Genomic DNA, 25000 nt, shown 5'->3' on the forward strand with positions numbered 1-25000 from the left:
GCCAGAGGTGATGAGGAGGAAGAACCAGAACAGGGAGATGAATGAACCCTGCTCTGCTAAACTGGGTCAACCATGTAGAGAGGGGGAGGGGGAGGGGAGGGGAGAGGGAGGGAGGGAGGGGGAGGGGGAGGGGAGGGAGGGGAGGGGAGGGGAGGGGAGGGGAGGGGAGGGGGAGAGGGAGGGGAGGGGAGGGGAGGGGGAGAGGGGAGGGGAGGGGAGGGGAGGGGAGGGGAGGGGAGGGGAGGGGAGGGGAGGGGAGGGGAGAGGGAGAGGAGGGGGAGAGGGAGGGGAGGGGAGGGGAGGGGAGGGGAGGGGAGGGGAGGGGAGGGGAGGGGAGGGGAGAGGGAGAGGAGGGGGAGAGGGAGGGGAGGGGAGGGGAGGGGAGGGGAGAGGGAGAGGAGGGGGAGAGGGAGGGGAGGGGAGGGGAGAGGGACAGGAGGGGGAGAGGGAGGGGAGGGGAGGGGAGGGGAGGGGAGGGGAGGGGAGGGGAGGGGAGGGGAGGGGAGGGGAGGGGAGGGGAGGGGAGGGGGAGAGGGAGGGGAGGGGAGGGGGAGGGGAGGGGAGGGGAGGGGAGGGGAGGGGAGGGGAGGGGAGGGGAGGGGAGGGGAGGGGAGGGGAGGGGAGGGGAGGGGAGGGGAGGGGAGAGGGAGAGGAGGGGGAGAGGGAGGGGAGGGGAGGGGAGGGGAGGGGAGGGGAGGGGAGGGGAGAGGGAGAGGAGGGGGAGAGGGAGGGGAGGGGAGGGGAGAGGGACAGGAGGGGGAGAGGGAGGGGAGGGGAGGGGAGGGGAGGGGAGGGGAGGGGAGGGGAGGGGAGGGGAGGGGAGGGGAGGGGAGGGGAGGGGAGGGGAGGGGAGGGGAGGGGAGGGGAGGGGAGGGGAGGGGAGGGGAGGGGAGAGGGAGGGGAGGGGAGGGGAGGGGAGGGGGAGAAAGGAGGGTGGGCGTGGGGAATGTACAGGCTAAGGTGATGCTCTCTCTCTCTTTCTCCCCCTCCTTTCTCCTCTTCTTTCCAGACAGCTCTTCAATCGCTGTCTCTCCTTTCAACCTGCCCCTATACACACACACACCTCACAATGATTGGGCTTTACAGTCAAAATCAGGAAGTCACACCCACCCACACAGAGACCCACGCACACGCACACACACTCCCACAGCAACATGCACACTACAGGGTGTAAATCAGAGGCTCTCAGCCTCTACACACCCAGCCTCTACACGCCCAGCCTCTACACACCCAGCCTCTACACGCCCAGCCTCTACACACCCCGCCCCTGGCATACCCTCAGCACAACGTGTACATTCTAAAAATACCTGCTTTTAAATCATTTACGTCATCCTCTATTCAGAGAGCTCATACATACTCATGTACATGCAGATGAGAGCCAGCAGAGTTAACCTAAAACCACATGAACGCCAGTGAGACCGCCGATGCTAATCTAACATTTATTTTATGAGAGTTTTTCCCATATTCCAAAAAGTTTATATATTTAAAGTATCTCTGCTGTTGTTTTAGCTGTTGTGGCAACATACAGTTAGCCATCCAACTCCCTTCAGAACACAACGTGGTCACATGGTTCTAAATGCTAGCATTAGCTGCCTCTCCAAGTATCAGAGATGCTCGCTGCTCCTCTCAGAATCAGAGATGCTAACTGTGTCACACACACACACACATACAGTCTCTCATATACACACGCACACTCTCACCCATACACACAATGTTGACAAAGCCTCTACGCAAGCACAATACCAAGCCAGGAGAGTATCTTAACCAGGATTGTTCTAGTTATCTATATCAGATGTTTTATGGAGCAGTTGAATTATTCAACTGTGTTTCTTCTAACATGATGGTGCTTATTCCTCTGGGAATTTGGTCTCAGCACTGTGAGGTGCTGCCACCTGAAGGCATCAGCTGGTACTGCAGCTGCTTCAGTACAACTGGTGGAGATCACAAGTTTCACACAAAACCGTCTTCCAGAAGATTCTAGAAGAAACCATGACTGTGTCTAACTGTGTGTGTGTCATGGAGAGTGGAGGGTCTGACCTGTGTGACCTTCTCAGTGACGTGGTGCGTGCGGTCTATGAGCTTGCAGGGGGCGATGATGTCCATGTCTCCGGGCGGCAGCGAGATCAGGGGGTCCGCTTTGAAGTCCACGAAGTTCAGCGTGATCTGGGGGATCTTGCTGATGGCTCGGTATCGCATGAGGTCCGAGTCAGACGTGGAGTTCAGGATGCTGGACTTGTTGTTCATCGCTCCTGGCAACCACAGGAGAGGTCAGAGGGCGTGGAGGAGGGAACAGTGAGGTTCTTTGTTGGAGGAAGGAACACACACACACACACACACACACAGGCTCTCACACACAGAGACACACCCCCTCACCGGTGCTGCAGCTGGCCTGCCGGGCAGTGCGGTACTTCCGGTCCCAGTCTGGCCTCATGGCTTCGATGTCGTCCACAGACGAGGCCCTGCGCATGCTGGAGCAGCTCTCCCGGGTGTGAGTCAGGCTGCAGTTGGAGGCCGAGCCGTCCGGGTTCAGCCTCTGAGGCCCGGGCCTCGGGGACGACTGGGTCAGGGGCTCCCCCTCAGGCCACAGCGGCAGCACAGACCTGCTGGGTCTCTCGGCCAGCAGGGGGGGCAGAGGCAGCAGCTCCCCCAGGGCCAGGGCCTCGTGGCTGGGCTGGGCCGAGGGGGCGTGCAGGGGGGCCGCCGTGGGGATGCGGCCGGACTCTGGGTCATCGAGGGAGGCCTTGCTGTTGCTAAGGGAACGGAGAGGGAGGCGGAGCTTGAAACCTCGTGGGCGACCTGTAGAGAGAGAGAGAAAGAGAGAGAGAGAGAGAGAGAGAGAGGTAGCAAACAGTAGTTAACAGTAGCTGACGTGCTGTGACTGGATAAAGCTGCAATGGAACCAAACACGAAGAAGCAAATGTGTTATGACTCTAAAACAGACGTACCTGTGACCAACCAGGGAGGCAGCTTGTGGTTCAGGTCGGGGTTTGGTTCTCTAAGCTTGTCTGTCATGACTTCAAAGTTGAGGATGAACATAATCACCACGCCATCCTCGTTCTTCACTGGCACCACGTCCACCAGACACAGGAAACACACGCCTGGAGAGAGAGAGAGAGAGAGAGAGAGAGACAGAGAGAGAGAGAGAGAGAGAGAGAGAGAGAGAGAGAGAGAGAGAGAGAGAGACAGAGAGAGAGAGAGAGAGAGAGAGGGAGAGAGAGAGAAGGAGTGGAGAGAGAGAGGGAAGAGAGAGAGGGAAGGGAAGAGAGAGAGAGAGAGAGAGGGAGAGAGAGACAGAGAGAGAGGGAGAGAGAGAGAAGGAGTGGAGAGAGAGAGGGAAGAGAGAGAGGGAAGGGAGAGAGAGAGAGAGAGAGAGAGGGAGAGAGAGAGAAGGAGTGGAGAGAGAGAGGGAAGAGAGAGAGGGAAGAGAGAGAGAGAGAGAGGGAGAGAGAAGGAGTGGAGAGAGAGAGGGAAGAGAGAGACAGAGAGCGGGAGGGAGGGAGAGGGGAGAGAAAGAGAAAAGGAGGGGGAAGAGAGATGATTTTAGTCAGAAGGGTAGCACAGTACAACAAGAAATTCACACACCCCTCCTCACACACACACACACACAAACAACTGTCATAAAAAAGACCTACTAGGCTATAGCAAAATGTTAATTTTTTCAATTCGAGACACAAAGCCCTCTCTAGAGTCCAACAGCCAACCTGGAGAAACGTTGTTTGGACCGTCCCCTCTCACAAACAAAGATGCTTTCAGTTTGGCCCGTTCTGTGCAGAGCAACACACACACACACACACACACCCTGTGCTCCTCAACACTGTGAGCCATCTCCTACGTTCTACCTCATACCTCCTACCTTCCACATCCTACCTCCTACCTCCTACCTCTCACCTCCTACGTCCTACCTCCTACCTTCTCCATGTTCGTCCCAGACCTGTCCAGGACTTTCCTGTAGGGCTAGTCAGCAGGACAGCAGCGTAGAGTCTTCTAGAAGACAGGTTTGGACCAGAGAGAGATGTGTCTGTGTGCTAGCGACAGGCCCGCCGTGTTACAGCAGCAAATCTGTACAGGAGAGTGGGCAGTGGGCTGGACGTTGGGATTGAAATACGTAATCCCAACATCACAGGGAAAAAAACAGGAGACTGCACTAGGATTACACCATCTGGCTCATTCCTGAGTGTGTGTGTGTGTGAGAGAGTGTGTGTGTGTGTGTGTGTGTGTGTGTGTGAGAGAGTGTGTGTGTGAGTGTGAGAGTGTGTGTGTGTGTGAGAGAGTGTGTGTGAGTGTCAGGGAGGGAGGGAGTTGCTCAAGTGTGTTAATTCATCTTTCTACAGATCGCACCATTCCTCCACTCAGTCCCTCTACTCTTCCTATAGCCAAAGCTAAGATAGCCCCTCACCAGTGTAACAGATGTTCTGACAGCACACTAATCCTCGAAGGTGGACTACCTCCACTCATGGTCATGGTCATGGTCTCTCTCTCTCTCTCTCTCTCTCTCTCTCTCTCTCTCTCTCTCTCTCTCTCTCTCTCTCTCTCTCACACACACACACACACACCCATACACAGACATGAACACACATACACACACACAAACACAATGCGTGGGATTTAAAATGCAGGAAAGAGGATTTCACTTCAATTCATTATGCTTTCTCTATTCCATCTCACTTAAAAAGACTAATCCAGTTTAAGATGCTAGTGGCATTGTCAATCCCTCTAGTCAACCAAGTCCTTTTACACTTCCAGAACTTCTGTCTGTATATGTGTGTGTGTGCATGTATGTGTGTGTGTGAGTGTGTGCATGTATGTGTACATGTATGTGTGTGTGCATGTGCAACACGTGCATATCTGTGTGTGCGTGTGTGAGTGTGTATGTAACACGTGTGTGTCCCTGTGTGTGTACAGGCTGGAACATGAAGGATTAAGTGTACAGAGGGAGACAATACTCCCTGCATCTGACCTCTCAACATCATCCTTCTAACCCGGGTCAACAAACCTAAAACAACAAAGTCCATGACAGCACCCCTGTACTGAAACCAGTTCCCCACATCCAGAGTGGAGCTGACTGGTTTACACCCAGGGAGAAATGGGAGGATTGGATCAAATGCTTCCATGACAACAGCAGAGTACTGAGAGGGTTCCAGAAACACCACATTATAAAACACATCAAGCGGTTTAGTTTGCACACACACACAGGCAGATACGCATACACATACAGACACACACACACACTCTCTCTCACACACACACAAACACACACACTCAGTCTCTCTCTCTCTCTCTCTCTCTCACACACACACACACACACACACACACACACACACACACACACACACGTGGTGTAGTGTCTCCATGCTCTTTCCTCAGGTTACATTACCAGAGTGTAACACACACCTGCTCACACTCTACTTACACTTCACAGAATGCCAGCCATGTGTGTCTGTGTGTGTCTGTGTGTGTTTACGCCGGTCTTACAGGTAGTGCAGTGTGTGAAAGTAACTGAGCAGCACATCTATAAAGTTCCCTGTTCAACCATCCCACCACTCAAATCAAGCACAACTAGACACTGGAAATTGCATTCTTTATTAAAACTGGATTAAAGCTGGAGCTGAATGCAAAAATATCTGGATTACACCCAGAGTAGAGAGAAACTATCAACTGAGAGGAGGGGGGAGAGGAGGGGGAGAGAGCAGGGAGGGGGGAGAGGAGGAGGGAGCGGGAGGGGGGAGGGGAGAGGAGGGAGGAAAGAGCGGGAGGAAGGGGGAGAGAGAGGGGAGAGGAAGAGGGAGGGGGAAGGAGGGAGAGGGGAAGGCAGGGAGGGGGAGAGGGGAGGGGGAAGGAGGGAGAGGGGAAGGCAGGGAGGGGGAGAGGGGAGAGAGGAGGGGGGGTCTGGGATTAGGGCCCAGGAACTTCTCAGTGAACATCACCACGGATAAGAGAGGATTTGACAGACTGATCAAGGATGTGGTTGCCCTAGGTAACCTAGAGTGACCCTCAGCCCCTGGGAGGAAAGGAAGGGTCCTGACGTGAATGCAGGACGGAGTATTAAATACCCCATTACATCTATTTTGAGAGAAGATCAAATGAAGAGATGAGCTGTAGTCAGATAAGAGTGACTCAACACTGCACCCTGGTGGCCGGCACACACATTTACATGTACATGTATTCATGAGGCTCACCAGAAACACCAGCCAGATGGACATTTCTCCAGCAGCCACACAAACGCATTCTCACACGCCAACACCAGGGGGCAGACTGTGACTAGCTTACACCCAGAACGAGCACCATGAGACATGGATGCTGGCTGAAAGCCCACAGTACTGTGTCACGTGTGTGTGTGTGTGTGTGTGTGTGTGTGTGTGTGTGTGTGTGTGGAAGAGGGTGTTACTGTGAGGGTCTATGTTTCTCCGTGAGGGCTCCAGCTGTCCCGTGATAAGTGACGTGGCACTGAGCCACACTGCTCTCACCAGGACACACACATACTCTAACACTCCTGCAGCCTCTTGCTCTACAGTTGACTGTTCCCCAAAAGGTTTGACCCAGTGACAACGTTTAGAGGAATCTAATCGAGGGAAATGTCAGAGGGATAAACAGACCTTTTAACAGAAAGGTTTAACCAGAATACAAAAAGTGTTGTACTGTAATGAAGAGATGAGTCTGTTTTTTTCTCAGAATAATTAAACGCTGTCATCGCACTCAATGAATGGATGGACGGTGTTCTGCCCTGAGGAACGTTTGTCTGACCAGTAAGCTCCTAAATGAGTGAGACCTTTAAACACTCATCTCTATACACTGGGCTTCCTGACCCCTAAACCTTTGGCCAGCGATACAGTATCGAACCTCGAACAGTCAATTTCACTCTGAGATCCTTGAGAGCTTTTCCTTGTCTTCTGTAAGAGTTCAGCTTGGTTTTCAGCTCAGTTGCAGATCATTAGACGGTCACAGGTTCAAATTCCCCCCTGTAAGACACTGAATAGATACACGGTATTGATCTGTGGGCATCTGTGAAGCCCTCTGTAACTTTGGAAAAAGGGTCTGTACAAATAATGTTTGTAATTTATGCATAAATAAAATTTAATTTGATCCTGTGCCTGTAGGAGAGGCCTGTCTCTCTGTAGGAGGGGCCTGTCTGTCTGTAGGAGAGGCCTGTCTCTCTGTAGGAGAGGCTTGTCTGTCTGTAGGAGAGGCATGTCTCTCTGTAGGAGAGGCCTGTCTCTCTGTAGGAGAGGCCTGTCTGTCTGTAGGAGGGGCCTGTCTGTCTGTAGGAGAGGCCTGTCTCTCTGTAAGAGAGGCCTGTCTGTCTGTAGGAGAGGCCTGTCTGTCTGTAAGACAGGCCTGTCTGTCTGTAGGAGAGGCCTGTCTGTCTGTAGGAGAGGCCTGTCTCTCTGTAGGAGGGGCCTGTCTGTCTGTAGGAGAGGCCTGTCTCTCTGTAGGAGAGGCTTGTCTGTCTGTAGGAGAGGCCTGTCTCTCTGTAGGAGGGGCCTGTCTGTCTGTAGGAGAGGCCTGTCTCTCTGTAGGAGAGGCTTGTCTGTCTGTAGGAGAGGCCTGTCTGTCTGTAGGAGAGGCCTGTCTCTCTGTAGGAGAGGCCTGTCTCTCTGTAGGAGAGGCTTGTCTGTCTGTAGGAGAGGCCTGTCTGTCTGTAGGAGAGGCCTGTCTGTCTGTAGGAGAGGCCTGTCTCTCTGTAGGAGAGGCCTGTCTCTCTTCGGTCAGGCGACAATCATGACGGGGGAGAGCCAGAGTGAAAACCGAGATGGGAAGATATGAGAGAGAGACATAGAGAGAAAGAGACATGGAGAGACATAGAGAGAGACAAAGACATAGGGAGAGAGAGAGAGAGAGAGAGAGAGGGAGGGAGAGGGAGAGAGAGAGAGAGAGAGAGAGAGGGAGGGAGGGAGGGAGGGTGGGAGGGAGGATAATAATTTAGGATTAGGGTTCCTGTCTGTCTGTTCTCTCTCTCTCTCCAGAGGACATTCCTGTTTACACAGAGCATGTGTGTGTGTGTGTGTGTGTGTGTGTGATTGTGTGTGTGTGTGTGTGTGTGTGCATGTATGATTGTGTGTGTGTGTGCATGTATGATTGTGTGTGTGTGTGTGAGTGTGAAAAAGATGGAATTCACACTTAGTACAGAGAAGAATGTGCACGGAAATACTGTGACAAAATTCTCCTGAATGATGTATCGTTTTGGGGTGTTTGTGTGTAAGTGTGTGTGTGTGCTCTTCTGTAAAACATCTTGAGGGTCACGTATATCATGACTTGACACCTGCAGCACATGAGCTGATGACATCATTCAGATGATCACACACACACATAAACAAGACCACGCACACACACACACACACACAATGTGCTACTGAAGAGGTGGAATCCTCTACCAGTGAAGAATTACTTCATGCTGCGCTAGACGCTAACCCAAGACAGTTGAAACCTCTTACTCAGTTACACACACACATACACACACACACACACACACACACACACAAGCAGTCAGGATTACCCTAACAGCATAGTCTCTGTTAATGTTTCAGCCAGCTGTATTAGGTTGCTAGTACAGGTTGCTGTGCGTGGGTGCTTTTTGTGTGTGTTACTGTGTGTGAGAGTGTGTATATGTGTGTTACTGTGTGTGAGAGTATGTGTGTGTCTACACAGCTAGTGTAAAGGGACTCTGGCACTGATAAATAGCTGAGCAGATCCACAATGCTCCGGTCCAATTAGAGACCTGGCTCAGTCACATTACAGGACACAGCACTGCTCTCCAGGATGTAGTCCTAGCCCTGGAGACTCCAGGATGTAGTCCTAGCTCTGGAGACTCCAGGATGTAGTCCTAGCCCTGGAGTCTCCAGGATGTAGTCCTAGCTCTGGAGACTCCAGGATGTAGTCCTAGCTCTGGAGACTCCAGGATGTAGTCCTAGCCCTGGAGTCTCCAGGATGTAGTCCTAGCTCTGGAGACTCCAGGATGTAGTCCTAGCCCTGGAGACTCCCTGATGTAGTCCTAGCTCTGGAGACTCCAGGATGTAGTCTGGGCCGGTGAGGGCTCTGCAGGGCTCAGAGGACGACAGAGTGACAAATCTTATTTTAAAAAATGTGTATAAGCAAAACTATTATTCCCAGCATTAATCTCTGGATCAGCAGTTTCTAGGAAGGACTGAGGATCGCTAAACTGGGAGTGTGTGCGTATGGTGTGTGTGTGGGGGGTGTGTGTGTGTGGGCGTGTGTGCGTGTGTGTGAAAACATCCCCAGCTCAACACTGTGAATGCTCTGTAGAAGTCATCATCCAGTTAAACAGTCACTTCCATCTGAGGCCTGACGGCTTGGCTCTAAACCATCGCACCCCAGGACTCACATGCTCCCCTCCCATCCCTCCCCTCCCATCCCCCCTCTCCCCATCCCTCCCCTCCCATCCCCCCTCTCCCCATCCCTCCCCTCCCATCCCCCCTCTCCCCATCCCTCCCCTCCCATCCCCCCTCTCCCCATCCCTCCCATCCCCCCTCTCCCCATCCCTCCCCTCGTTAAGGAGGAGTTATTGCAGCTCGTTAGTCTTAACGAGGCAACAGAGACTATTCGTCAGCTTTAATGACTGAGGGGGCGTATCCTGTCAGCCGGACTCAGCCTTTGCTTTCAGGCCACCAGAACCCTGTCAGAACACTGTTGGAACCCTGTCAGAACACTGTTAGAACGGTGGAACCCTTACAACCCTGTCAGAACACTGTAAGAACGGTGGAACCCTTACAACCCTGTCAGGACACTGTTAGAACGGTGGAACCCTTACAACCCTGTCAGGACATTGTTAGAACGGTGGAACCCTTACAACCCTGTCAGAACACTGTTAGAACGGTGGAACCCTTACAACCCTGTCAGAACACTGTTAGAACGGTGGAACCCTTACAACCCTGTCAGAACACTGTTAAAACGGTGGAACGAGCCCATGACCACTTTAGAGCATCAGGGGTCTTGGAGGCAAGCGAAGGAGGAGGAGGAGGAGGGAGAGGAGGAGGAGAGGAAGAGGGGGAGTAGGAGGGAGAGGAGGAGGAGAGGAAGAGGGGGAGTAGGAGGGAGAGGAGGAGAAGAGGAAGAGGGGGAGTAGGAGGGAGAGGAGGAGGAGAGGAAGAGGGGGAGTAGGAGGGAGAGGAGGAGTATGTCTAACAGCAGGTAGAGTGTTGATGGCTACAGAGAGGTTTATCCATTTGAGACCAAAAGCAAAAGAGAGAATGAGAGAATGATCATTTTGGCTTTTTGCCTCCGACTGAAATGACTCTCTCTCTCTCTCTCTCTCTCTCTCTCTCTCTCTCTCCTCCCCCCCCCTCTCTCCTCTCCCCCCTCTCTCTCCCTCCCCCTCTCTCTCCCTCCCTCTCTCTCCGTCTCATTCGCTCTTGTTTCCTCGATGGGAGCCTAAATGGAATGTTAATGTGTTCTTTCAATTCAATTCAATATTTTTTGTCATTGTCATAGAAAACAACAAAATTATGTTTAGAGCATTCAAACACTGCATAGTTTGACATAAAAGTGTAATACAAAGTGCAATATCCCTCCAATAAACTTCCCATAAATAACCCTTGTGTAAACCTTAGCATAATCAATACACGTAACAGTAACAGTAAAAATGTTCAGTATTAGCAGCATTGTGAAGGGCTTTAACAACATGGACGACCTAACAGAACATAACAACAGCGGAACAGTCAAGAGATGTGGAGTATTTTGTTATTTGTGCAACAATGCAAAGTCCAGTTCATTGTTGTTGTAATCGGTGGATGTGGTTACTGTCCATGAGAGGGAGGCAGAAAGGGGAGGGGGGGGGGCACTGCTCAGAAGCCTCACAGCCTGAGGATACAGACTGTTGGTCAGTCTGGATGTTCTGGCCCGTATGGACCTGTACCTTCTCCCTGAGGGCAGCAGGTGGAACAGATGGTGAGCTGGGTGGTGACGGTCCCCAAGGATGATGTGCACTCTCCTCAGACAGGTCGGGTGGCGTAGATGGTGCTGATCTCTGGGGACGGTCAGCACTTACTGACCGTCCACGACTCAGGTCCCTCCTCTCTGGGTCAGTTACCTGCTGCTGCCTACCTGCCTCCACAGCTAACAGACCCATCTAGTTCCATAATCAGTCACTTGTCAAATCAACGTGTCTTGACGGATGTGTAGATTGACCGTAGCCGCTCTCCTCAGACGATTTACTGACTGGTCCCATTCTGTAATGATGCCTGTCTCTGGAACATGATCCACTCAGGTAGATACGGTGACACTTCAGAAGGGAAAATCCCCACGCACACACACACTCGCTTGCTTAAGTGCACACACACATATGTGCAGACATTCACACACACACCCACCTCTTCTCTTTATCACAAATGAGGAAAATGCTATCGCTCAAAATGTCACAAAGTTGGAGGGCTTTTGAATGTCACAACTTGAATTTTTAAACCCTGAGTCTTCCTGCAATCCTCACCTAACCCCCCAGCCCTCACCCCCCAGCCCCAGCCCTCACCCCCCAGCTCTCACCCCCCAGCCCCAGCCCTCACCCCCCAGCTCCAGCCCTCACCCCCCAGCCCCTCACCCCCCATCCCTCACCCCCCAGCCCTCACCCCCCAGCCCTCACCCCCCAGCCCCAGCCCTCACCCCCCAGCTCCAGCCCTCACCCCCCAGCCCTCACCCCCCAGACCTCACCCCCCAGCCCTCACCCCCCAGCCCTCACCCCCCAGCTCTCACCCCCCAGCTCCAGCCCTCACCCCCCAGCCCTCACCCCCAAGACCTCACCCCCCATCCCTCACCCCCCAGCCCTCACCCCCCAGCCCTCACCCCCCAACCCTCACCCCCCAGCTCCAGTCCTCACCCCCCAGCCCTCACCCCCAAGACCTCACCCCCCATCCCTCACCCCCCAGCCCTCACCCCCCAGCCCTCACCCCCCAGCCCTCACCCCCCAGCCCTCACCCCCCAGCCCCAGCCCCATCCCTCACCCCCCATCCCTCACCCCCCAGCCCTCACCCCCCAGCCCCATCCCTCACCCCCCAGCCCTCACCCCCCAGCCCCAGCCTGGCTGTACTCTGCCAGCCCATAATGAGACAACGTTATGCCTCCTCACAGATGAGAGTGTCTCTGAACATGACTCACCCTGTGGAGAGCGCTCAGCGAGAGAGCAAGGTGCCTCAGCATCATCTGAAGAGAAGGTTTAAGATGTTACATCATCATCAAACATGCTTCCCACACGCTTCCTTCAGGCCCTCCCATTCACACAGTCTGTCTCCATGACAGCACACGTCTAGCACAGCACACACAGGTGATTCAGTCTTCAGGATGCAACAGGACTAGACCTCCAACCTCCAACCAGGACCTAGGCCTGGGTCTGGGTCTGGTTCTGGGTTCTGGGCCTGAGTCTGGTACTGGGTTCTGGTCCTGAGTCTGGGGTCTGGGTCTGGTTCTGGGTTCTGGCTGCAGTTGTGTCTCAGATGTCTGCTAAATGACACCAAACCACCTCTGAGGCAGGGGACACCATGAGACAGGGGACACCATGAGATGAGCTGTGACCTTACGCCATCCCAGTCCCCAGTTGCCGGGGCGGGTTGCCAGGCTGACGGGACACTGGGTAGTGGTGGCCTCCATCAGCCTGGCTGCCTCTCCCGCGCACGGATCTCTCAACCTCCTCTTCTCTCCCCCAACCCCTCCCTCTCTCCCCCGACACTTAACCTGCCCTACCTAGCCTCTCCTCCCTCTCTTCTTGCTATGTACTCTACTTGGCTACTTGTTTACCTGGTGTCTCTGAAAGGAGTCAGTCTGGCCAGAGATCAAGGACACAAATTGAAGGACACCCCCGCCTCACCTCCATTTCTCCTCTCCTCCTCACTGTCTTCGGTTCTCACCTCTCTCCCCCTCCTCCCTCCTCCCTCCCTCCTTCTTCCCTCCCCCTCCTGATCTCTCCTCCCTCCCTCCCTCCTCCCCCCTCCAGACAGCAGCCTCAGCTCCAGATGCTTGACCCTAACTCCAGAAATAGACCCTGTAGATCAGACCTACGCTGCTAAAACATCTTTATCATGTCCTTCAGGAAAATCAATGGAGATCATTGATCTGTGATTGTTCTTTAGTGTTAGAGCCTGACTAACTCTCAATGCTGGGAGCTCTTCCACCCAGGAGATCAATAACCTCTTATGGAGTTAGGATGGGAGGAATGAGGGCTCCTGACAGGTACACATCTCATACCCACAGAACTGTTTGGACAGTAGTACATACTTATTTATAAGTAGTACTTGTCTGTCGGTTTGGATAAGAGTCTGCTAAAGGTGTAAAATGTAAATGTAACGTATGTTTATTTAACTACACGCCTTTATACCAGTAATGTCACAGAGGGGCTTTGTAAAAGCCCTCAAATCAGGCCTTAATATTCATTGAACACTTTATTCCACCACCTTGAATCCCAGAGTGCAGCTTGCCAGGAGTGTTAATGGACAGCTGTTCCATCACTCCACGCTGTGTCATCTCAGTCAGGACCCCAGTAGGAACTGCACGGCTGTCCTTCCCACTGCCTGATCAATGTTAACATGTCCTGATGACTGTGATCTGCACGCCTGACTGCACAATCTGGGCTCCTGTTTTACCCTGCTGTCTATTACTGTTACCTTCACACACACACACACACACACTTACATAAACACTCAGAGAGAGTTGGAGGAGGGGGAGGAGGCGTGGAGGGGGAGGAGATTATATATAACCCTATAATCAATGAACTACAGACAATCAATTGACTTCAGACAACCAATCATCTACACATATTCAATCAGCTACAGATTCGCTCCCCACACCCTGAAGAGCTGGTTAGGGTTAGGATTGGACTGTCTGACTGTAGGGCTAGGGTTAGGATTGGACTGTCTGACTGTAGGGTTAGGATTGGACTGTCTGACTGTAGGGTTAGGGTTAGGATTGGACTGTCTGACTGTAGGGTTAGGGTTAGGATTGGACTGTCTGACTGTAGGGTTAGGGTTAGGATTGGACTGTCTGACTGTAGGACAGGATGGCCTTTCAGATCAAACAGTTTTTCAGGAAGCTTCCCTTCTGACCTCTCCCTGGTGCCACCACACACACACCACACACACACACACACACACACACACACACACACACACCACACCACAGACACACCTTCTGTAGACTGCCATCTCCAAATAAGGATCAAACCTTTGCACAAATAGCCCTATTGACCGAACCACCTCTACAAACAAGGTCCCAAACAAATAGGAAGTTCACGCTTGCTCACCCTGAAATAGAACAGATATTTTGCCCAGCAAAATGCCATGCACTCTACTCAGAATCCTTTTATCTGGAATCAATTTAGTCTGTCTGGTAGGAGGGTGGATCCCTGACAACCATGACCTGTTTGAAGAGAGGATGACAAGCGCATTAAACAGTCTGCACTGTCTCTTTTCCTCTTTCTTCATCTCTCCCTCCGTCTCTCACTCCCTCTCTCTCTCTCTCTCTATCTCTCTCACACACACACACTCCCCTCTCTTTTTCTCTCTATCTACTTTCTCACTCACTACTCCTTTATCTCTCTCTCATTCCCCTCCCCCCTCCCTCTCACCCTCGCTACTGTTGTACTTATGCAAATGAACCCTGTTTCTAATTGCCATGCAATTTATTTACTAAATGAGTAACAGTGGAATACATTCATTTACATAGAAATGACGGTGAGGGTCTCAAGAGGAGAGCAGAAGAGGAAGGTCGACCCAGACTGGACGATTAGACAGCTTTATCAGGTCCAGACTGCCTGGACCATGACCAGGACCCTGCCCTGGCACCTCAGAACTCACTCATGGACTGAGACTGTTCTGGCTTACAGTGCTGACTGACATCATATTTCTTCAGTGGACAATTAACTTGAGTTGTTTTTCTATTGTTGGTGTGTTCACATCTGACATGTCTGTCTGGGTGTGTGTATCCCTCCCTCAGCTCCTGGGATGTGAATCAACATGTTTGACCTCAACACAGCCGTCGTGAATGAAATGAATAAAGCTAAAATGTATGGCCTCTAGATGATTTAATAACTGAAATTGACTGTGGTGTCTGTCATGTTTTCACTTATAAAAAAAGAAAGATGGACCCATCGTTTCTGCAGACGAGACATTTTGCAGAAAGTCGGCAATGAGATAGTTGCAAGGCCCCAGATGCGAAAAAAATCTTCCTTATATTTCTCTTTCAACTTTTAATGACTGTTGGAGAAAGGTAAATAATTAGCTTTTTCAAAGGCAAACCTCTCTCTCCATCTCTCTATCCCCCCCCCCTCTCTCTCTCTCTCTCTCTCTCTCTCTCTCTCTCTCTCTCTCTATCCCTCTCCCCGCTCCATCTCTTTCTCTCCTTCCTTCTTTCCTGTCACCTTCTCCCCCCCAGCCTTTTGCCCTGTCTCCCTGGATTCACAGGCACGGAGGGATGCAATGTGCTGAGTGGAGGAAGCTGAAGGTGAAAGCCAGTCATCCAGAACACACAATTAAACCCCAGTGTCCTGGTGAATCCCCTGCCCACTGGAGCAGGGAGGATAAGGACCAGGGGACCAGGGGGGCAGGGGGGCAGGGGGGCAGCAGTCAGGGGGCCAGGGGACCAGGGGAACAGGGGAGCAGCAGTCAGGGGGCCAGGGGACCAGGGGGCCAGCAGTCAGGGGGCCAGGGGACCAGGGGGCCAGCAGTCAGGGGGCCAGGGGACCAGTCCCACTGGAGCAGACACAACCTTCAGGTAGTCCACCTCCGGAGGAGGAGAGAGGGAGGGAGAGAGGGAGGGATAGAGGGAGGGAGAGAGAGAGGGAGAGAGGGAGGGATAGAGGGAGGGAGGGAGAGAGGGAGGGAGAGAGGGAGGGAGAGAGGGAGGGATAGAGGGAGGGAGAGAGGGAGGGATAGAGGGAGGGAGAGGGAGGGAGGGAGGGAGAGAGGGATAGAGGGAGGGATAGAGGGAGGGAGAGAGGGAGGGAGGGATAGAGGGAGGGAGAGAGGGATAGAGGAAGACCACACACAGGGCCAGGGAGACGAGGTGTACCAGCTGGTGAGGGCCGTGTGTTTATGTCCTCCTGACAGGGGGGCCAGAGGGAACACAGAGAACCAGGTTTGACGAGGGAGTGGAAACCTCCCAGTGCATTCTGGGTAGGAACAGACTCTGGACGGAATGTGAAGGAGAGGGAGGCAAGAACATTGGGGTGCTGAGGATGCTAGCAGCCTGATTTACACAGCTAGCATACAAACACACACACTAACACACACACTAACACACACACACTAACATACACAAACTCACACATACATAAACACACACACGCAAACACACATTTGCATTATTTGCATGTCGCTTTACACAAAAGCATTTGCTCAATGAATAAAATGTACATGTAAATAGCAGGGATGTCATTCAGTCCCAACACACACACACATCAGCCATGGCAACAGCCAGAGTTAAGTGGCCTTCGCAGCGACGGGTGAAAAATGAACAGAGGATGAAGGAGCTGGGAGCAGGCTGGAGGCTGTGATGGAGGGCTGGAGGAACAGCCAGAGAGATAGTGAGCAGTAATTGATGTGAACCAGAGGAAAAGGGCATTAAGTGGAGGAAAGTCCAGTCATTATATAGACTGCTTTAAAGACACAGAGAGAGTGGAGGAGGAAGGGGAGGGAGAGAGAGGGATGGTGAGAGAGACAGAAGCAAGAGAGAATACATGAACTGTGAGTTTGGATGGAAAACAACAAACGTTTCTCTAGCTGAGCAGTGCCTGTGCACAGCTTCCTCCAGGGCCATGCTGAGGGGGGAGCGAGGGAGCCAGCTCCCCAGAGAGGGAGGGGGTCTGCTGGGGACGTGCCCGGCCCAGAGAGGGTCCTGGTACCACCACGTCTGGTGGAGGAGGACAGGAAGAAACCCAATACCTTGGTGATTGGATTGTTGCTCTGAGCCCCAGGAGGGAGGGAGGGAGGGAGGGAGGGAGGGAGGGAGGGAGGGAGGGAGGGAGGGAGGGAGGGAGGGAGGGAGGGAGGGAGGGAGGGAGGGAGGGAGGGAGGGAGGGAGGGAGGGAGGGAGGGAGGGAGGGAGGGAGGGAGGGAGGGAGGAAGAGAGAGAGAGAGAGAGAGAGAGAGAGAGGGGGGGGGAGACACCCCACTAACAGATCCGGGAGGACAGTAAAAATCTGGGAGGACAGTAAACATTGGGACCTGATATTACTAACCCTCAGGTGCAGCCTAGCAGATGAGAAGTTGTATATATTTTTTCGAAATGTAAAATGGATATGTGTCTGAGGAGTTTCTGTGTGTATGTCTGTGTGAGTGGTGTGTATGTGTGTGTGTATGTCTGTGTGTGTGTGTGTGTGCGATGGGACACTGCTGTGCTCTTTCAACATCTACGTCCCCTCAAGGCACACTTTCTGCTGAGTCTTCCTCTGGACTAACAGAAGCCAGGTGGAGGAGATCATGCATGGAGACTCACCTGGTCAAGGTACAGACCAGACAGGTCTAGGTACAGACCAGACAGGTCAAGGTACAGACCAGACAGGTCTAGGTACAGACCAGACAGGTCTAGGTACAGACCAGACAGGTCCAGGTACAGACCAGACAGGTCCAGATACAGACCAGACTGGTCCAGGTACAGACCAGACTGGTCCAGATACAGACCAGACTGGTCAAGGTACAGACCAGACAGGTCCAGGTACAGACCAGACAGGTCCAGATACAGACCAGACAGGTCCAGGTACAGACCAGACAGGTCCAGATACAGACCAGACTAGAACCCCCCTGAGCCCTCACAAACAGCCCATGCAGTGTGGACACCTGGGGACCTCACTGCCCTCCAGAGTGGACACCTGGGGACCTCACTGCCCTCCAGAGTGGACACCTGGGGACCTCACTGCCCTCCAGAGTGGACACCTGGGGACCTCACTGCCCTCCAGAGTGGACACCTGGGGACCTCACTGCCCTCCAGAGTGGACACCTGGGGACCTCACTGCCCTCCAGTGTGGACACCTGGGGACCTCACTGCACTCCAGTGTGGACACCTGGGGACCTCACTGCCCTCCAGTGTGGACACCTGGGGACCTCACTGCCCTCCAGAGTGGACACCTGGGGATCTCACTGCCCTCCAGAGTGGACCAGAGGATTCTAGAAGAACTCAGTTTGACGATGGAAACTCTAAATCTAATCTGAATCTATTAAATAACAGCTTAATACACATGTTACACAATTGTAGAAAAAGTCCTCAAAATACAGATGTTTGTATGCATATTCACATACTCAGGTCTTCAACTTCAAACATATGGTAGTATGTACTCGTACTTTGTCAGTAAACCATTTGTTTTGCAGCACCAGGAGGCTCTGGTGGGTTACAGGACATGCAGTACTGTACGAACTCTCAGCTCTGAGAGTCACAGACTATATATAGGATCAATCACATCAGAGAACAACACTACTCTCTTGATATGAAGCTTGTTGCCACGGCATCATTAAGCTGCTCCCTGATTGAGCTCTGTGGCACATTTGCTTGAGGGAGAGAGTTTCTGTTTGGGAATGTGGATATGTATGTGTGTCTGTTGTGTGTGTGTGTGTGTGTGTGTCTGATATATGTGTGTGGGTTTGTGTGCAGAGGTCTTTTGGGACAGACTCCATTAGCAACAGCACCAACAGCACCAACAGCACCAACAGTACCAACAGCACTAACAGGACCAACAGTACCAACAGCACCAATAGCACCAACAGTACCAAGCAGACAACACAACCACAGTGTTTCACATCCAGTGAAATGTGAGTACAGGTCTAGGAAACTGTGTTGGACCTGTGTGTTTCTAAGACAGGCAGGTCAGTTTCCAGTTTGTGCTATGCGTGAAGGTTGGGTTCTGGGGTGTAGCCCAAGCAGAAAGGAGGGTGTGTGGGGGCTGCTCCAGCACCAGATGGAGGGTGAGGATGCGGACAGTCTTCCTCAGTTCTTGAAGTGGACGTTCAAATACAGATCCTTCCAGAAGCGCCGCCAAGATCAGTGAATCATCACTTTCTGACAGGAATGACACTTCGCTGCTTGTCACTGTTTTCAAGCCTGCACACATCCAACTTGCGTTGCCATGACACCTGCAGCCTGGAGCACTTCCCACTCAGTTGACCGTTTCAAACACTTGGAGAGGAGGAGGGGAGAGGAGGAGGGGTGAGGAGGAGGGGAGAGGAGGAGGGGTGAGGAGGAGGGGTGAGGAGGAGGGGAGAGGAGGAGGGGAGAGGAGGAGGGGAGAGGAGGAGGGGAGAGGAGGAGGGGAGAGGAGGAGGGGAGAGGAGGAGGGGAGTCAGAGCCTAGTGTGTGTGTGTGTGTGTCTGGTGGCAGGTGTCACCCCCATGTCTAATTTTCAATTCTCAAGTGTGAGGTTGCATGTGTGTCTGAGTGTGTGTGTGTCTGCATGTGCAGCCAATTGTTGCCTTCTCTGCCACAATGTGTGTGTGAGTGTGTGTGTGTGTGTGTGTGTGTGTGAGTGTGTGTCTCCATCTGTCGGTCAGAGAAGCAGAAGGATTGTGTGTTTCCTTTTCATCTCTACTTCGTCTCCATGGCACCCTGGGTCTCCGCCACCGAGCAGTACTGCCTGCTGCAAACACATGTTTACTGCAGGAGGACCATATGACACCTGAGGGGCCCCTGTACCCTGCACCCGGGGAACACAGGAGGGAGAGAGAGAGAGGAAGAGGAAGAGAGAATGAGGGACAAAGAGAGAGAGAGAAAACGAGGGATACGAGAGTGATAGAGAGAAAGAGAGGGACAGAGTGAAAGAGAGAGATTGCAAAAGCCCTCAAGGACATGATTTCTCACCTCAAACCTTGGTGCTTTCCACCAGGTTACTTCAAGCATACCCGATCAATACTTGTGTCTGTTCTGAGATCAATACTTGTGTCTGTTCTGAGATCAATACTTGTGTCTGTTCTGAGATCAATACTTGTGTCTGTTCTGAGATCAATACTTGTGTCTGTTCTGAGTCCCCGATGCTTCAGAATGCTCCACCCAGCTCCTGGCTCCAGGTTACCTGTGTGTTCCTCCACCGTCTACAAGTGTCACGCTCTCAGTCACAAGCCCTCCTGGCCCGCCCCTCTCCACAGCCCTGCCAGGGAGGGTGGGAGACACCAGGGACAGGTGCTTCATTGGGACACTTCGAGAGCCTGTCCATTAGTGAGACCCCCCGGCAGTCCCCACTCCAGGTCAGGGGGTGTGTGTGGGGGGTGTGTGTGGGGGGTGTGTGTGGGGGAGGGCGGGCGGGACACTTGGTGTCAGCAGGGCTCCTGGGGGGGTTGGACGTCATGGTGACTTACAGTGTGAAGGGCACAGAGAGCACACGCACACACAGATGACACACACACAGCATTTACACACACACACACACACACAGCTTCACTAAGAAAGGAAACAGAAGCTCCATATTACAGCCTAAAGCCATGAGAGGCACGACTCTACTGAAATTATTCCTCTCACACAATCTCCCCCCTCTCACTTTCCTCCCTCCCTCCCTCTCTCTTTCTCTCTCTCTCTGTCTTTCTCTCTCTATCACACAATCTCCCCCATCTCATTCTCCCCCTCCATCTCCCTCTCACACAATTCCCTCCCCCTCTCTCCCTCTCTCTCTCATACAATCCCCCCTCTCTTTGTCTCCATCCCCCCCTCTTTCTCTTGCCCTCTCTCACCCCCTCTCTGTCTCTCTCTGAGTATTACTGAGCACGTGTTGATGCCACCTGGTGCCTGTAACAGTAGCGTGTGTGCTGTGTGTGGTGCTGTAACAGTAGCGTGCTGTAACAGTAACAGTAGCGTGTGTGCTGTGTGCTGTAACAGTAGCATGTGTGCTGTAACAGTAACAGTAGCGTGTGTGCTGTGTGTGGTGCTGTAACAGTAACAGTAGCGTGTGTGCTGTAACAGTAACAGTAGGGAGGGGGAGGGAGGGAGGAGGAGGGAGGGGGAGGGAGGGGGGAGAGGGGGAGGGAGGAGGAGGGAGGGGGTTGGTGGATGATGGTCCTGAGAACTGCAGCCTGTAGAGAACTGCAGCCTGTAGAGAACTGCAGCCTGTAGAGAACTGCAGCTTGTAGAGAACTGCAGCCTGTAGAGAACTGCAGCCTGTAGAGAACTGCAGCTTGTAGAGAACTGCAGCCTGTAGAGAACTGCAGCCTGTAGAGAACTGCAGCCTGTAGAGAACTGCAGCCTGTAGACAGCATATGTTGATCTCACACCAGTTCCCAGCCAGAACAGCAATATGGAAATATGTATGAAGAAAGGCTAGTGTAAAGCACAACGCAGGAATTTATATTATATTATATCTACCAAGCCGTCGCAGTGAAACCCTGTTAGAATGGGCTTGATTTCTCTTCACGTTCCTACCCTAAAGTATTCTTCTGTCGGTTCTCATGTGTCTCTCTCTCTCTGTCTCTAATCTCTCTCCCTCACTCTCTCTCTCCCTCACTCTCTCTCTCCCTCACTCTCTCTCTCCCTCTCTCTCTCTATCCCTCACTCTCTCTCTTCCTCACTCTCTCTCTATCCCTCACTCTCTCTCTCCCTCACTCTCTCTCTCCCTCACGCTCTCTCTCCCTCACTCTCTCTCTCCCTCACTCTCTCCCTCACTCTCTCTCTCCCTCCCTCACTCTCTCCCTCCCTCCCTCACTCTCTCTCCCTCACTCTCTCTCTCCCTCACTCTCTCTCTCCCTCACTCTCTCTCTCCCTCTCTCTCTCTCTCCCTCACTCTCTCTCTCCCTCACTCTCTCTCTCCCTCACTCTCTCCCTCACTCTCTCTCTCCCTCACTCTCCCTCTCCCTCACTCTCTCTCTCCCTCACTCTCTCTCTCCCTCACTCTCTCTCTCCCTCACTCTCTCTCTCCCTCACTCTCTCTCTCCCTCACTCTTCTCCCTCTCCGTCTATCTCTAGTGTGGTTCTTTATGGTTTATGCTCATAGCTGCACTACATTAGTTGGACAGGAGCCCTCTAACATTGTAATTATTAATAAGAGCTGGCAGTACATTCAATAACATGGTGCCACACGTCGTTGTTAAAATGGCATGTCAGAAATGATTTATTTGCTTGCAGGATGTTCAGTGAGCTGAATTAAATTAAGTTTGTTTGAGACAAATGACACCTACAGTAGGGTATCTGATAGAGTAACACTGATAACATCTCTCCCTCTCTCAACATATCTCCCTCTCTCTCAACATCTCTCTCTTTCAACAGCTCTCCCTCTCTCTCTCCCCCTCTCTCTCTCTCAACATCTCTACCTCTCTCTCAACATCTCTCCCTCTCTCTTAACATCTCTCCCTCCCTCCCTCTCTCTCTCTCAACATCTCTCCCTCTCTCTCTCTCTCTCTCTCTGTCTCTCAACATCTCTCCCTCCCTCCCTCTCTCTCTCTCAACATCTCTCCCTCTCTCTCTCTCTCTCTCTCTCTCTCTCTCAACATCTCTCCCTCTCTCTCAACATCTCTCCCTCCCTCCCTCTCTCTCTCTCAACATCTCTCCCTCTCTCTCTCAACATCTCTCCCTCTCTCTCTCTCAACATCTCTCTCTCTCAACATCTCTCCCTCTCTCTCTCTCAACATCTCTCCCTCTCTCTTTTTCAACATCTCTCCCTCTCTCTCCCTCTCTCCCTCTGTCTTTCTCTCTCTTACTCTCTCCCTTTATCTCTCTGAATCTCTCTAGCCGTCATTTCACTCTCTTTCCCTCTTTCTCCATCTCTCTCACAGCCTCCTCTCTCCCTCCCCTCTCTCTCCTCTCTCCCTCCCCTCCCCCTCCTCTCTCCTCTCTCCCTCCCCTCTCTCTCCTCTCTCCCTCCCCTCCCCTCTCTCTCCTCTCTCCCTCCCCTCCCCCTCCTCTCTCCTCTCTCCCTCCCCTCTCTCTCCTCTCTCCCTCCCTCCCCTCTCTCTCCTCTCTCCCTCCCCTCCCCCTCCTCTCTCCTCTCTCCCTCCCCTCTCTCTCCTCTCTCCCTCCCTCCCCTCTCTCTCCTCTCTCCCTCCCTCCCCTCTCTCTCCTCTCTCCCTCCCCTCCCCTCTCTCTCCTCTCTCCCTCCCCTCTCTCTCCCTCCTCTCTCTCTCCTCTCTCCCTCCCTCCCGTCTCTCTCCTCTCTCTCCTCTCTCCCTCCCCTCCCCTCTCTCTCCCTCCCCTCTCTCTCCCTCCTCTCTCTCTCCTCTCTCCCTCCCTCCCCTCTCTCTCCTCTCTCCCTCCCCTCCCTCTCCCTCCTCTCTCTCTCCTCTCTCTCTCCCTCCTCTCTCTCTCCTCTCTCCCTCCTCTCTCCTCTCTCCCTCCCTCTCTCTCTCTCTCTCCCCCTCTCTCTCCCCCCTCCCCTCCCCTCCCCTCTCTCTCTCTCCTCTCTCTCTCCTCTCTCCCTTCTCTCTCCCTCCCTCTGGTCTAAATGGCCCAGTGTCTCATTGTGTGCCAGTCCCTCACTGTCTGATAACTATGGAGATGTTGGTAATGGTGCTTGTGTCATTAGACAGGAATGGACTAACAGGCCCTGCCCGTTCCAGGATGTGGAATATCACATGTGCTGCCATGCGGCGCGTCCGGACACCAGTGACAACATGGGCGCCGGGGGGATTCTGACAGAGGCGGCTAATTTAGACGGCCGGCTAAGTCCAAGACAGACACAACCTTTTAATGGCTTTGTCAGAGTAGAGGACACGGCTCACACACCAATCAGAACAGCCCACTTAGGAAACACACACACAGCCACACACACACACACTCTCTCTCTCTTCCGCCCAACAGCTTCCTTTAATTAACATGCTAAGTTAGAACCAGATCTCAGGTTTAATGAGGACCATTTTAAAACTGAGGCCGTACTTCAGTAAATCCTCTTCCTTTACTGAATTAATGACAGCGATTAGGAAGACGTCTTATCTCAGCAGGCTTTAACTACGTAGCACGGCGTCCCAAACCACAAACCAACCAGGGACGCTCGGAGTAAATGTTTCAAGACAAAAATCTGAAATAATAACAAGGTCTAAATCAGAGAGGAATAGAGAAAGAGAGAGGGATGGAGAGATTAACAGGGAGAGAGATAGAGGGAGCGAGGTACCACAAAGAAAAAGTGGAAGAGGGTAAGAGAGGAGGAGGTCGAGGAGGAGGAGAGGAATTAAGAAGATAGGAGGAGGAAAGGTAAGTAGGAAGAGCAGGAGAAACGTAAAAGGAGGAGAAAAGGAGGAGGGAAGGAGGAGAGGGGGAGGAAATGAGGAGAGGAGAAGGAGAGTTGGACGGAAGGAGGAGAGGAGAAGGAGAGTTGGAGGGAAGGAGGAGAGGAGAAGGAGAGTTGGAGGGAAGGCAGTCAGAGTTCCAGCATTGATCTGAGCATCTCATCAGACTAGCGCTATCGAGCTGGTTGCCGCGGGAAACAAGCTTTTATCGAGGAGGAGAGTTACACAAGCTCCATCATCCCTAATCACATCCCCACCACCACGGTCCTCTCCTCCTCCTGTGTCTGCTCCTCTCCTCTCCTGTGTCTGCTCCTCTCCTCTCCTGTGTCTGCTCCTCTCCTCTCCTGTGTCTGCTCCTCTCTTCTCCTGTGTCTGCTCCTCTCCTCTCCTGTGTCTGCTCCTCTCCTCTCCTGTGTCTGCTCCTCTCCTGTGTCTGCTCCTCTCCTCTCCTGTGTCTGCTCCTCTCCTCTCCTGTGTCTGCTCCTCTCCTCTCCTGTGTCTGCTCCTCTCCTGTTCCTGTGTCTGCTCCTCTCCTCTCCTGTGTCTGCTCCTCTCCTGTGTCTGCTCCTCTCCTGTGTCTGCTCCTCTCCTGTGTCTGCTCCTCTCCTGTGTCTGCTCCTCTCCTGTGTCTGCTCCTCTCCTGTGTCTGCTCCTCTCCTGTGTCTGCTCCTCTCCTCTCCTGTTCCTGTGTCTGCTCCTCTCCTCTCCTGTTCCTGTGTCTGCTCCTCTCCTGTTCCTGGGTGTGTGGGGGAGGGAGGATACGGGTGCAGCTGTGACTGGTATCACATACTGGCCTTCAGAGAGTAATGTAGAGTCCATGCCTAGCAGCTAGACTGTCTGCCTGTCTGTCTGCCTGTCTGCCTGTCTGTTTGCCTGTCTGCCTGTCT

The 25000-nt window shown here is 52.9% G+C and overlaps 1 protein-coding gene across 1 annotated transcript in view; it reads right to left on the minus strand.

Annotated features, from left to right (window-relative positions):
- The window catches only part of kcnh2b (potassium voltage-gated channel, subfamily H (eag-related), member 2b), a 75830-nt gene that overhangs the window by 30576 nt on the left and 20254 nt on the right, over nt 1-25000 (minus strand). The window contains exons 3-5 of the mRNA XM_084702849.1: nt 2946-3098; nt 2374-2796; nt 2038-2249 (exon numbers count right to left, since the gene is read on the minus strand). Of these exons, the coding sequence (XP_084558975.1) occupies nt 2038-2249; nt 2374-2796; nt 2946-3098 (788 nt within the window). The remainder of the gene's footprint in view (nt 1-2037; nt 2250-2373; nt 2797-2945; nt 3099-25000) is intronic.

The sequence above is a fragment of the Hypomesus nipponensis genome, chromosome 8 (genome assembly GCF_054491055.1).
Source record: "Hypomesus nipponensis isolate SF chromosome 8, ASM5449105v1, whole genome shotgun sequence".
Taxonomy (NCBI): Eukaryota; Metazoa; Chordata; class Actinopteri; order Osmeriformes; family Osmeridae; genus Hypomesus; species Hypomesus nipponensis.